Source organism: Coenobita brevimanus, chromosome 64 (assembly GCF_032717465.1).
Source record: "Coenobita brevimanus isolate Jiangsu-jjx chromosome 64, ASM3271746v2, whole genome shotgun sequence".
Classification (NCBI taxonomy): Eukaryota; Metazoa; Arthropoda; class Malacostraca; order Decapoda; family Coenobitidae; genus Coenobita; species Coenobita brevimanus.
The window spans coordinates 33760562-33774946 of record NC_137017.1 but is presented as its reverse complement, the minus strand read 5'-3'; the positions used below and the strand labels follow the sequence as shown (position 1 = coordinate 33774946).

At 42.8% G+C, this 14385-nt stretch overlaps 1 protein-coding gene across 1 annotated transcript in view; it reads left to right on the top strand.

Annotated features, from left to right (window-relative positions):
* LOC145404724 (ATP-dependent DNA/RNA helicase DHX36-like) overlaps positions 1 to 14385 on the top strand; it is a 103988-nt gene that overhangs the window by 45301 nt on the left and 44302 nt on the right. The window contains exons 12-13 of the mRNA XM_080276275.1: positions 8136 to 8344; positions 12743 to 12820. Coding sequence (XP_080132401.1) covers positions 8136 to 8344; positions 12743 to 12820 — 287 coding nt within the window. The remainder of the gene's footprint in view (positions 1 to 8135; positions 8345 to 12742; positions 12821 to 14385) is intronic.

The window sequence follows — 14385 nt, the reverse complement described above, 5'->3', positions numbered from 1 at the left end:
CAGAAGTGTTTGGTGAGGTGTCAGTGAGAACAGTGTCTCGTAGGGTCCATGAACTTGGTTACATAAGTCACAGGCCTGTGAGAAAGCCTCTTCTCACCAAGAGCCAGAGAATTCGTGGGCTTGCCTTTGCTAATAAATATCTAAACTGGGGTGAGGAGCAATGGTTGTCAGTGTTGTGGTCTGATGAGGCAACGTTTAGTGTTACCTTTAACAGAGGAGCACATGTGTATCGACGCAAAGGTAGTGACCCACTTGACCCACGGTATGTGGAAAGCACAGTAAAACATCCTGATTCACTCATGGTATGGGCTTGTTTCTCTGGTCAAGGTTTGGGGAAGCTTGTTGTGCTTCCCAAGAATGTTAGAGTGAATCAGGATGTTTACCTGGAGCTTCTGTGTGATCATTTACCACTCCTTTGAACTAACAAGTGCATGAGTGTTTCAGCAGGACGGTGCACCTGCTCACAAGGCCAAATCGGTCACCAATTGGCTTCATGACTGCGAGGTATCACTCATGAAAGACTGGCCAGGAAATAGCCCAGACCTCAACCCGATTGAAAACCTCTGGTACCTTGTAAAGAAGAGTCTCCAAGGGAAGGACGTGAGCTCTATGCCTAAGCTGGAAGCCGCCATTCATGACTCCTGGGACAAAATACCCCTCCAGCACCTCAGGAGCCTCGCCCTTTCACTTCCAAGACGTCTCAGGTCCGTGAAGAAACGTAAAGGCTACCCTACGAAGCACTAAAGGTAAATAAAATTCATTATTTATATGTTTTTTCAATGTTGAAAGGTTTGTTTCTTAGGAGGGACGCAGGGCGCTCGATACTTCTGACGAGCACTGTAAATAATGTGATTCGTGAAAGATGTTATTTGTTATTTGGTAGACATGTTATGTGCTGGAAATGGGGCTGGAGCTGAAGCTAGCTATGTGGCTAGGGTGAGAAGTGGTTGGAAGAAGTTCAGGGAGTTGTTGCCTCTCTTGACATTGAGAGGACTCTCCTTGCGTCCTAAGGGGTCTTTGTATGCAGCATGTGTTAGGAGTGTGATACTGTATGGTAGTGAGACCTGGACAGTAAAGGAAGAGGATGTTCGCAGGCTCAAACTTACAGAAATGACAATGATTAGGTGGATGTGCAGTGCGTCCCTGCGTGCAAGGCCTGGGGGGGCTGAGTTTACGATAGAAGAGTTGAGAGGTAGGATGGGACTGGAGTGTATTGATGTTGTGATGAGGAGAGGTAGATTGAGATGGTTTGGGTATGTGGAGAGGATGGGAGATGATAATTGGGTGCAGAAAGTGAGAAGTGTTAATATTGGGGGTGGGGTTGCGAGGGGTAGACCGAGAAAGACGTGGGACAAGGTCATTAAGTGTGACCTCAGGGTTAAGGGACTGAACAGGGAGGCTGCCATAGATCATGCAGCATGGAGAGTCACCATTAGGTGACCAAGGCTGACGCATGCAAGCACGCTGGAGCCTTCAGAAATGAAAACGAAAATGATGTGCAGTGAGGAAGTCTGTGGACACCAGAATCGAAGAGAGTGTACTGAGATGGCATGGTCATGTGGAGAGAATGGATAACAATAGAGTGATGAAAAAGGTATATCTGAGTGAATTTGAAGGAGGGAGGAGGTGAGGTAGACCAAGGAGAAGGTGGAGAGATACGATGGATGAGTGTGTGAGGAAGAGAGGTTTGAAAGTTGGTGAGGCTAGGGAACAGACAAGAGAGCAAGCTGGCTGGATGAATGTTGTGAGGAGAAGTGCATGAGCAGGGATTTGGCCCCTCTTTTTAATGTGGTAGCATCGAATTGACTGTCAGATATGTTTATGTGAAGCTACAGAACATGGTGAATGTTTTTGGCATATCTGGTAGAGCCAGGATTCTGGAGGCTTGAATGATGAGTGAATTGAAGCATGGCCCATTGGACTGGGCATATTTGGGCTGTCTGGACGTTGCTACTCCTCACCCTGCCCTAGGGTGGGAAAGGAGGTCTGGATGATGTTGATATATATATCCATCCATCCATCCATAATCTATTCCTGTGTTTCCCCATGAGAAGCGTAGAAGCCCAGGGCTAGGCAAGGTGGTCCTGACATTTAAGAAGAGAGTGACCAGCCTCCCTCATCTCTGAGTGGCATTATTTGAGCAGTAAACCCCAACCACCCTGTGGATATAAACGGGCACTGGCTCAATTCGATTGGAGTACCTTAAGTACCCACTAAACCAGCAGGTTACATAATTTGGTAGTAAATGGTTTCCTGGTGTACATACAGTAAAAGTCCTGTAATCCTAATGGTAGGAGACCGAGGGTCTTTTGGACCATTAGAAATATGTACACTCACGATCACTAATTTCTGCCCACGAGTGCCCCCTTCCTACCCCTGTATACCCAGGGAAGAGGGGAGGGGAAGACAAAACAAGCCGCACCCACCTCTACCCCAGCTCCTAACCCTCCCCCATACCTCTGCCCAAATCCCCCCACAGGTCATTTTAACCCTCACACGCACGATAAGTGTCAGTAAGTTTTCTGGTGCACGATTTTTTCTGTGAGGCCGCCCGGCCCGGCTGCCCACACGTGGCAAATAACACGTATTCTCTCCTTATTTTCGCCACCCAAACATCAATATGTTGCCATGAAACCTATGTCATCTTATTCATCGATGTTTGTTCTAGCTGATAAGCACCACAAAAAAATAGGAAAACACGAATAAAACAACATTAGGCGGCCATGAATAAACATTTCGCTCATCACATTCACTTCCCAACATCACCATTCGAATGTTTTCCATCATACAGGAAAATGTTATTAGAAGTTTTGATAGAGAATTTCATCAGCTTTCTAAGGAGACAAATCCGGTTGTGATATGATTTGTAGTTTTCGAGAAAATAGCCAAAAACTGAAAGTCATTTTTGAAAAAATTCAAGGAGCTCTACTACTGAACTTTTCTCGCACGTTATTTTTTTATTGCATAATATTATGCAGAATTTCACGAGCTTTCTAATGGCCTTAAAAATGGTTTCGATACGCCTCATAGTTTTCAAGTATATCAACAAAAACGACTGGGAACTCACGTCTGTACGTCACTTTCGTGATGTGCGCACAGCATATGCAATATTCCCGCCTCCGTAACAACGAATTATTATCATAGATATTACATTATTATGTCTTGTACATACGTAGAATTTACTGCTCTTTATCATGGTTCTTAGTGGAAATCAGTACGTCCAATAGTTTTCGAGTAATTGGCCGACAAAGTGAGATTACTCCTCCGAGCGCTTTCGACTGTACCAAAACAGTCTGTTCCTCCAACTCTTCCAACAGAAAATGCTCCCAAAGGCTTATATTCTGCAAATGAACATACGTAGAATATACTGCTCTTTATCATGGTTCTTACAGGAAATCGATACGTCCAATAGTTTTGCAGTAATTAGGCGACAAACGTAGAATACTCCTCCTCACCCGCACGTGAGATAAAAAACATTCTTTCCCTACCTCACCCACGGCTACATATTTTCGCTCGTTACGTTTTATTATTTTCTTTTTTTACTCAAAGTATACACTTAAAATATCATAAGTTTTTTGATAGTGCTGCCAGAAACTCGACATGACCACTAGTCTTTTTGTTAGGTTCTGATACTGAAGCTGAACTTTCTTCCATCTCATATGTGTGTAGGTAAAAAACATTACTTATTTGTGTAAAAAATATTGAACTATAGAAACAGGTCAATATACAAATCGACAAAATACGGATAACTTACTTCCTCCAGAGGTGTTGAGATGCTGGCAGTAGCTTGAAGATGAGGAGTTACGTAGTGTGTGTGTGGGTGTGGGTGAGTGTGTGTGCATGTGTGTGTGTCTGTGGCTGTGGCATATTTTCTTCTCTCCTTGCGATACATTTGCCTAAAACACATGCAATGCACACAATAGATTTCACCACGAACATTCGCTGCACGACATACGCTTGTATATGTGGCTGTGGCATATTTCTTGTCTCTGACACTTGCACTATGTTTTAGCTAAGTCAGTCAGTGCATGAAATATTTCTCTGTGAACACTCGCTGCACTATTTTACACGTATATTTCACACTAAACCATATGCAATATAAAACACTATCACATAATTCCATCCCAACCTCGTCTATTATTCCCGACTCTATGGCGTATGTGACCGCCTGTTTCCTTAGCAACTGTTGAATATCTCTATGGCGTGCATAATGCCTTCTATGGTAGGTCAGTTATTTTACCAATCCAGGCACTATATGTTTCACAATATAAGTATTGGCTTCACTATATAAAGGCAAAATACTCTCATCATTTATGGGCTGGGTGAAGCAGAGTGAAAACCCCATTATAACAAAACACTCTCCTGCCTGTAGGCTTAACGGCTGATAATGGGCCCCAATGATTGACAGACAATATATCTATGTTCCATAGACACAATCACTTCACATTATAGTCAAAAACACTGTACAATCACAATATTTCAATAATGGCTTCTGCCTTGGGTGGGAGGGGGAAAATGGTGGGTTTAAAGGGACACTGACAGCTGCGCCACTCTCCTGTCTGGCTGGTCGTGAGATTCTGAGATGTTTCTGCTACGCATTGTCTCGTCAGAGCAGTCACAGCGTTTCCAAATGCTTACCTCGGAAAAAAGATGCACACACTGGGATGCACCAAAATTTGACGCAAATCAGCCAAAAACTTTTCTTTTGACGGCATTTTTTCTGCTTAGGAACGTGATTCGAGTGACTGAACATCTTTAAAACAATCCACATGAAACGCGAATTGCGTGAGTGACCCTGAGAGGGTTAATAACTGGCAATTACATCTCAAGCTGATTTCATGCTTAACACTGTTAGTCCCACTACTAATACAAACATTAAACACTAGGATATGTTAAAGTATATAACTATGAAGAAGTGAAGGAACGTTGTGGGGTAGATGTGGATGTGGTTGAAAAGATTAGGAGAAATACACTGAGGTGGTTTGGACATGTGGAGGGGATGGAGAGTGAGGGACTGACTGGGAGGGTGTATGTGGGTGAGGTGGAGGGGGGGAGAGGGAGGGGTAGACCGAGGATGAGGTGGAGGGATGGAGTTGAGAGGTATATGAGGGAGGGGGGGGTGAGTTGGGGGGAGGGGAGTCAAATGGTGGGTGACAGAGTGACTTGGAGGCGTTTTGTCTGCGGCCACCCTTTGCGGGATTAGGGCGTCGGGCTATAGATAGATAGATAGATATAACTATCAACATGCTGCAGCAAGAAATTAATGCATTATGACGTTGACAGTAAAGCAAAAACATTAACAACGGCTACCTCACGCCTTGTATGTTGGGTGCACGCGCACACACACACACACACACACACACACACACACACACACAGGTCGCCGACAGAGACAGAGCTTTTTATGGATCATGGGGAAATAATTGCCAAATCAGCAGCAAAAAGGAGACAACTCTATTGTGATTATGTGTATGAATACATGAGTGGTGCTCCTGTCTGATAGTATCATCCGACGGAAGAGACAGTTCTTACAGACCCAGACTTTGCACCTTTCACTTACAACCAGACAAAGCACATCATTAGCAACCTTAAGAAATCATGTACCTGTGGACCAGACAACATAAGCAACATTCACCTTGAACACCTTGGACCACAAGGCATACAAGCACTCACCAGCATATCATACTACAGCTACTGACACAACACAATACCCAGCGTCTGGAAGCATGGCATTATCATCACTATCCCCAAACCCAACAAAGACCCCACGTTACCTTCCTCACACAGCCCCATCACACTCTTCTGCACCCCTTCTAAAGTCACAGAACAACTGGTACTACAACTAGTTACACCTCACACACCCCTAGCCCCATCACAGCATGGCTTTAGGCCATTGCACTCCACAAACACACTTCTTACAGACCTGACACAGAGAGTTTTTGATGGCATGAATTCAGCTAGGCCACCACACAGAACACCCCTAGTCACACTAGACATTAGCAAAGCCTTTGATGCCATCCCCCACCACAACCTCACAAACAAAATATTCAACACAAACAAGCACAATAACACAAAAAGATGGCTGGCAAACTACTTAGCAGGCAGATGTGCACATGTAACATTTGCTGGTCAGGCTTCGAACATCAGAAACTTCGCAAATGGTGTCCCCCAAGGATCTGGATCTGTTTTGTCCCCTACACTCTTTAACCTATACATGCACGACATACCCTCACCCCACACATGACAGATACACATAGCTTCCCGTGCAGATGACTTAACACTTACATGTACACACCAAAACACAAACACAGCTGCACACATCCTCCAACCTTACCTCAACACACTACACTAATGGTTCATCACAAACAGACTCAAAATAGCCCCAGCCAAATCTACAGTGACCCTTCTCACAAACTGGACAGTAGAACACAGTCACATTCCACACCTCACCATAAACAACACTCCCCTACCACACACACACACACACACACACACACACACACACACACACACACACACGTGTGTGACACCCATACCTCATGAGTGGGAAGCCTCTCGATCGTGACACAAGGGTCAGGGTGATTTAGTGTCATGAATTAGGCCTTCAAACGAAGGATATAGTGAATGAAACTGGTGTGAGTGAGCGAAGTGTTCGTCGCTTGGTTGCAAAGTTTCATGCGTCGGCAGCGCTGTTGTTCCTAAGCTCGCTAAGAGTACTGGGAGACCAACGAAAATAAGCGAAACTTTGCTCAGAGTTCTGAAGTGGAGCGTGGATGTCACTCTCACCCTTACGGCAAGGAAACTTAAGAAAGAAAACCCCCAGCTACTTGGTGATGTGACGGATAGAACAGTGTCTGGCGCTCTGCACAGGCGTCTCGGTTACAGAAAAGTGGCGGCATGTCGTAAACCCGCTTTAAATGAACAGCAGTGGCAAACTCGAAAGGCATTTGCTAAGAAATACTTGAAGTGTCCATTAGAAAAATGCCGTAGTGTCCTCTGGACTGATGAGTCACAGTTCCTTGTGAGTGACACGAAGGGAAAGAAGGTGTGGGTGATGAAGGGTGTTAATAAGGATGACCTCAAGTATTTCACCCTTACAGTAAAACACCCTATATCACTTATGGTATGGGCTGCTTTTGGATATGGGGGTAAGGGGCCGCTAGTCGTGCTTCAAAAGAATCTTATGGTAAACCAGCAAGTGTATCTTAAGATCTTGGAGGAACATTTGGGGGAGTGTTTCGCGAACGGTGACGCCGAGATTCTCCATTACGACGGGGCTCCAGCACACAGAGCAAATTCAGTAAAAAACTGGCTTCAAGTTAATGAGGTCGAGTATATTTCCGACTGGCCAAGCAACAGCCCAGACCTCAACTCTATAGAGAACTTGTGGGGTATCTTGAAGAGGGAGTTGAGGGAAAGAGACACCTCTACGGTGGAGAAATTAGAGGCAGAGTTGCGTGCCGCCTGGGATAGGATTCCTGCCTCTATGCTTCATCACCTGGCCGACTCTGTTCCAACTCGTCTTAACAAGATCAAGAAGACTAGTTTATTTTCAAATAAGTAGCCAGATGTTGGTGAGTGTTCCATGATTGTGTTTTGATGTTGTCTGTACAACTTTGTGAGCCATCTGGGGAGTTGGGGAGGGAGGGAAGGTTTATGCGGTCATTGTAAGTTTAGGAAATGGCGACCCGGCCAGCCTTTTTTTCTTCGACCGTATATATATGTGTATATATATATATATATATATATATATATATATATATAATACACACACACACACACACACACATACACATATATATATATATATATATATATATATATATATATATATATATATATAATACACACACACACACACACACACACACACACACACACACACACAGTATATAAAAATTTGACAGAAATAGAGAAACAAGGAGAGATGAGGTGGAGTAATTATATTTTTAGGTAATGTGTGGCTTTTTAATTTTGTGCCCTAAAAAAGTCTTATCATTCATTTGAATGAACAGCTTATTCTCATGTTTCATGTATGTTCATTTGTATTGTACAGTATATCAAAATGTTTATTTTTACAAGTTTTATGTCTGCATATATATAGTTGTGCTTTGTTTTGCATTACTTTATGTCAGAGAGTTGGAGCATAGCCAGAAGTACTCATGTGAGACGCTGGATGAATTGTACAAAAAAACAAGCGAGGAGATCAATCTGGTCTTGATCCTGCGACTGCTTCATTACATAGATGGCCAGCCTCCAGGTGCTGTTCTTGTCTTCCTTCCTGGGTGGGATGGTATTTCCAAGTTGCACAACATGATCCAGGAAGACAGAAGGCTTGGTGGACGTAAGTGATACATTTGTTTTCTTCATTGAGGTTTGGTAATTGATCATCGTATTGTGATATTGTTGCACAACATGATCCAGGAAGACAGAAGGCTTGGTGGACGTAAGTGATATATTTGTTTTCTTCATTGAGGTTTGGTAATTGATCATCGTATTGTGATATTGTATCATTTGATGTACAGTTCACTCAGAATTATCAGTTGAAACTAGGCATTGTACTCCACTCACTTCAGTGCCTTGACATGCTTTATTGCTGTGTACATTACCAATTCTCAGTACAATATTCACAGTGGTTATTATAATCCATTCCTTACGATAATACCCTTTTTATATCATTCCTCGTCCTTCTGCCTGCAGGTGACTTTACACTCCCTCTTGTGTTTTTCTTTCCGTCTTTCTTCTTCCTTCTGCCTGTGGGTGACTACACTGAGTGACAAGCCAAATGGTTTTCTGCACACCAGGAAACCATTTACTGTGCTGGGTGGTAACCATATAGCCATATTTTGGCACCTGGTGGTTTAGTGAGTAACTATGGTGCTCTAATCAGATTGAGCCAGTGAAGGTTTATATCCCATGGGTGGTTGGGGTTTATTGCTCACATAATGCCACTCAGGGATGAGTGTGGCTGGTCACTCTCATCTTAAATGTCAGGCCCAGCTTGCCTGGCCCCGTGCTTCAACGCTCCTCATGAGTTCTACATCACTGCTCATTAAGCACATCTTTTCTGTCACAAAAATGTCTTGGTTGATGCTGGTGAATTTGTTGTTGTTGTGGTGTGGCGGCCATGTTTAATGTTATGATCAGGTCATAAGCCGCGCCCAAAGCGCTGTACCAATTCAGGAGGTGTCTTTAGCTATGACTTAGGTTAGGTCGATCATAAGGAATTATGACGCACTCCTGTGAATTTAGGAAATACTTTTGCCTTATGACATGGTCTTAATGTTTTATAAATACGGGCCTAGATTCTTTGGAGGGGAGGCTGCTGGTGGATGGCAAGGAAATATCGAAAGTCCAGCTGTCCATCCTTTCCTTGGGTGGACGTGACATTGATGGTTTTAAGAATTCGTGGATCTTGGTCTGCCAGGGCCTGTACAGAACCCTTTGAATCTTCCTTATTTTTGTTCACATCTCCCTCAGGTGGGGGTAGAAGCTCTGCAGATCCTCGTAGTTGGAATCAAGGACGTAGTCGAGCAGAGATTCTGTGCACTCTGAGGCAAGGAAGGCTCATTTCTTCGGATTTGCAAACTCTGTCACGTCTTCCTCAGATGGAAGCTCCTCTGCTGTCACTTTGGCCACGATCTCGTCCTTGGTCTGGGTGTGGAAGCCAGGGTCACCAGCATTGAGCCTCTCCTGGATCTCCTCCAACTCCACCTAAACCTCTCCTGCTCACTGGAAGACTTGCCTTCACTCCACTGCTGTGAACTCTTCGAAGGTGGCAGCCTCGTCCTCCACCTGCTGAGCCACGTCCCTCTGCCCGAACATGGCATTCCATCCATACATGATGGTCCTGTCACCTACAGCGTCCCATGCTTTCTGGATGTTAATGACCGTATCGTGCATGTTGTATTTCTTCCATGCTTCCACACTCCTCCTTCCCTTCGTATCCCCCTCTCCTGCCTCTGGTTCCATCTCCACCACCAGGATATCATCCAGCATTAGCCTCCTGTAATGCCTCTTGATGGTGTTTATGATACCCTGATCCATGGGCTGTAGAATGGAAGTGGTGTTGTCAGGGAGGAACGTGGTTCGTCACCAGGATCTCTTCTGAGGGGTGAGCTGGGGCCTGATCAAGTAGGAGGAGAGCCTTCACCTGCCCCTGTCACACATTATGCTCCCTCATCTGGTAGTTCTTCACTGACTCAACAAATTTTGTGAAGAACCAAGATCTGGTTATGGTGCCAGTAAACCAGGCCTTGGCGTTGCTGTCATAGTCGATGGACAGATTGTCCATCATTAGCCACATTGCACGTGGTCTCAAGTGTCTGGGTTGCTGTGTGCAAATGCACACAGCAACCCAGACACTTGAGACTTGCTTTGCTTGTGACAAGGGATACTGAACTGGTTTCTTTCTGCACGTGTGCTGTTTGGCAGTGCCTTCCAAAACAGCCCAGTCTCATCAGCATTATAAATCTGCCAGTCCTGAAGGCCTGTTTCACTCTTAATTGCCTTTATTTTGTCAACGAACAGCTGCACACTCACGACATCAGCACTGCACCGCTCACCCACTATCTTTTTATGCACGATATCATGCCACTTTGAAAAGTTTGAGATCCAACCATCACTTGCATGGAAATTTTCTACTTCTAGTTTTTCTGCAGACCTTAAAGCAGCATTCCTTGTCTCAGACCCATGCACTGGCATACCTTGGGCTCTGTGCTGCTGGTACCACTTAAGCACAGCCTTCTCAGGTTTTTCATATTTAGGCTTCTTTAGTGACTGCCTTTCCAAAAATGAAGATTTTTTCGAAGAACTAGCACTTGCATCAGGCCCCACTTTCAGTTTCTTAATTTCTCCCTTATGCTTTTGGATTTCATGCACTTGCATTTGTTACCAGGCGGACATACATGTGCAGCGATTGTTCCCTTTTCACTGACAAATGATTGTTCGTATCTCCTTACTTTTTTCTAATTTATATTTCATGAGTTTCTCACATTTCCTGGTTATACTTATAACACCGTCAATTTTGAGAAATAATAAGTATTTGATCACTGTCTCGACTGTTGCCTGTAAGTACACAGGATGATACAGTTAGCAACAATGAAATAAACATATGTACATACAAAAGGAGCCTCTGTGGTGCAGTGGTAAAGTTTGTGTTTTTGTAAACTGGAGAGCGAGGGTTCACGCCTCACCAGGGCAATAAACTTTGGGAGCGTTCTCCTGGCCACGTACTGCTTGGCAGAAACAAGGGGTGCAGTGGTTGAACCAGTGTCGCATACTGTAAAGTATGCTTGCACCCAGTCGGCTTGCACGGACCGATTACACTTGGTTCACAGACTACACACACATTCAAAGCCACTCCAACACTACAATTTCACTTACAAGCACTTCTCACCCTACATACAATCTCTACCAGACCGCCTAAGCCACTTAGTAGAGATACATTGGCTGTATCGTCCCGACTTTGGTCGGGATAGGCCGGTCGTGCAGTGGATACTCAAACGGCTGATGATGATGATGACGACATACAAAAGGCAAGCTTGTAGGCTTACCCTCATGTCCCCACCCCCACAGCCTTGGACAGTACTAAGCAAAATAAGAATAAAGTAAAATAAATTAGTAGTAACTAGTAAGTAAGTGATAGTTTTATAAGGATCTTGTAACTGTTTAGTTTGTTGTTTGTAAAGAAAACATTTCAAGAATCATTCACAAATCACATGAGATATAATGTACATATATCAGTGCACTGTTTTTTATGGAAAAACATGGAAACAAACAATGCAATCATGTCGCCTACACACCAAGAAATCACCTACCCACTGAGACAACAATACTCACACGCTACCGCACACCACTTGCTACGCAACTTCTCATAATTTTTGCAGCAATTGTATGGCGACTAGAGCTCTAATGTTTTATAGGCAGATGTGTATTACTTCCTTGTGCATGAATATGATATTTTTTTCTTTATTTGCAAGCCTTGACTTAAAAAAAAAAAAAAAATGCGTCTGTCAAACGTGACCTTGGAACCTATTTGAGACCTGAAAGGGTTAATTCCTTAACTGATTTTTTGTTTTCTTCCTTCTGCATATGCAGTTGCTTCTTAATTTCATCCATTTCACTCTGAAAAGCCTTCTCCAGTTTATTCACCCTCTCTACTAGTTATATGTTTCCATTTTTACCAGTTCTGGGTAGAAATCATCATCCTGTTTTCTACCTTTATCCGTTTTCTTAACTCCTTCCATATTCACCTTACTGAAAATTGTGCTCATCTTGTGGTATTACTTAGATTCTACTTACAAGTATGCATCTCCTTGCCACTCACCTTCGGATAGATGACACTCAACTGATGATGTGTTGATCAGCAGATTGTTTCACTAATTGGATGTGTTATGTTATTTGGACAACGCCTTTGCTTATACTTGCCTTACTATATTAGAGTATCATTTAGTTTAACTTAGTACAGGGCTTGACTCATATGAAGAGACTATTTAGATGTGGCCAGTTGTGGCCAAGGGTGGCCAGTGCGGAGCGAGGAGACAGACGTGTTGTCTCTCTGATGCCTCAACTGTGTGTGTGTGTGTGTGTACAGGGAGAGAGAGAGAGAACTGTTATATATCACTGAATAACCTTTTCATCTACAGTTACATCCAACCTTTTCATCTACAGAGTTACATCTAATAGAAAAAGTTCATAAGCTTGAAACCAGAGGTCTACTGTGTACTGATATATGTTTCAGGTAATCATTTGGTGATCCCACTGCATTCCATGATGCCAACTGTCAACCAACGAGAAGTATTTGCAAGGCCACCAGAAGGTAAATAACTCTATCCTTCTTAATGTGTTCATTTTGTAATGAGTGTTATATAGTATGTTTTATATACTGACCAGTTGTTATTTTACTACTGCAAATTGGCACAGGGGGATACACCAATCTGGCAGGCATGCTTAACATTATTTGAGCAGTCTGATGTTGCAACTTAAAATTTGCTTTCCTCTGTAGTATTAATTTCACTTCTGTCCTGTGAATTTGTATCAAGTATGCTAATAAAAGTGTTGAATGATCAGTAATCATTTGGAATTTGAAGATATGAGTACAAAAAATGGGTAGTAGTAGTAGTAGTAGTAACACTAATACAGGTACAACACCAGTCTTCCAGCACCCGTGTCCCAGAGCCATGCCAGATTAACTGTTTCGCCAGACTAATGCAGATTATGTTTTCTACGATACACCTCTGACCTACTATCCTTCAGTTTAATTACACTCATGTTCCAGTTTAAGCATTTTATGGAACAGCTGAGTCTGGTTCATTAGCACACTAGCTGGCAAGTCCACTTCATCCGATGCTGTTGAAACCATTCCATGATCACTTTATCATGATCAGTACCCTTACCATCTTTCATTGTTTTTTAATATTCATTTGCTCCATCCAATCACTTTCTGCATAGAATTTCAGTATTTTCTTTCCTTTTCCTTCTTTATATCATAAGCATTTGACGAACCAATACCCTATGTCACACCGCTTCCGCACAGGAACATCGTAGTCCTGTATTTTCAACAGTACTGACTTATGCTGCTCTATTGTTTCTGACATAATAGTAATAATAATAATGTCTTATTTTATTAAATCCCTCCAAATAGCTGTTAATTCACCATTGTTACCAGACAGGTGAGTTAAAATATAAGTGAAGATTCAAGCACCTAGCGTGGGAGGTCACTGGGTAGCTACATACCGGTTACCATGGTAACAGCGTGCCTCGTGGCAACTGACTTCCACATATAACCGACCCTGAACTATAATAACGTTTTATGCACCCCACACTTACTTATAATGTATCTCTATAGATACCAGTGATGGAAATAACCTTTTGATAATGCGTGTTGTAGTAATTAAGAATAAATTGAAGTGATGATATAATATTTAAGGGTAAACTTAAGTAAAAGAATGAGAAATTTGTGAGAAGTGTTACAAGAACAGAAATTGATGGTTAATAGGAGATGCCACATTAAGCCCGAAACAAGGTACAGATAATACATACCACCAGAATTTTTAATTTCTTGTTTTATTTTGCTGGCAGTATAACACTCCCATATGGGTGTTTTTTCATAATATTTTTATGTACAAATTTTTCTCATTCATTTGTGAGTCCCATGCCTAATAATGAGGTCACAAAATACTTTGTGATGTTGTTCGAATGTTTTGTGGTGTTGGCTATAATCGTCAAGGGTTGAAGATTTATCGGTTTTACACGTATGTATGAATATTTCTTGATTTATACTTTTATTCAAATACTCCCAGTGATCAGCAGCAAACATATTAAAAGAAAAAAACTAGGTTTTCGTCAAAGAGACTACGGTTCCCGTGGACAGAGATAGCAGGG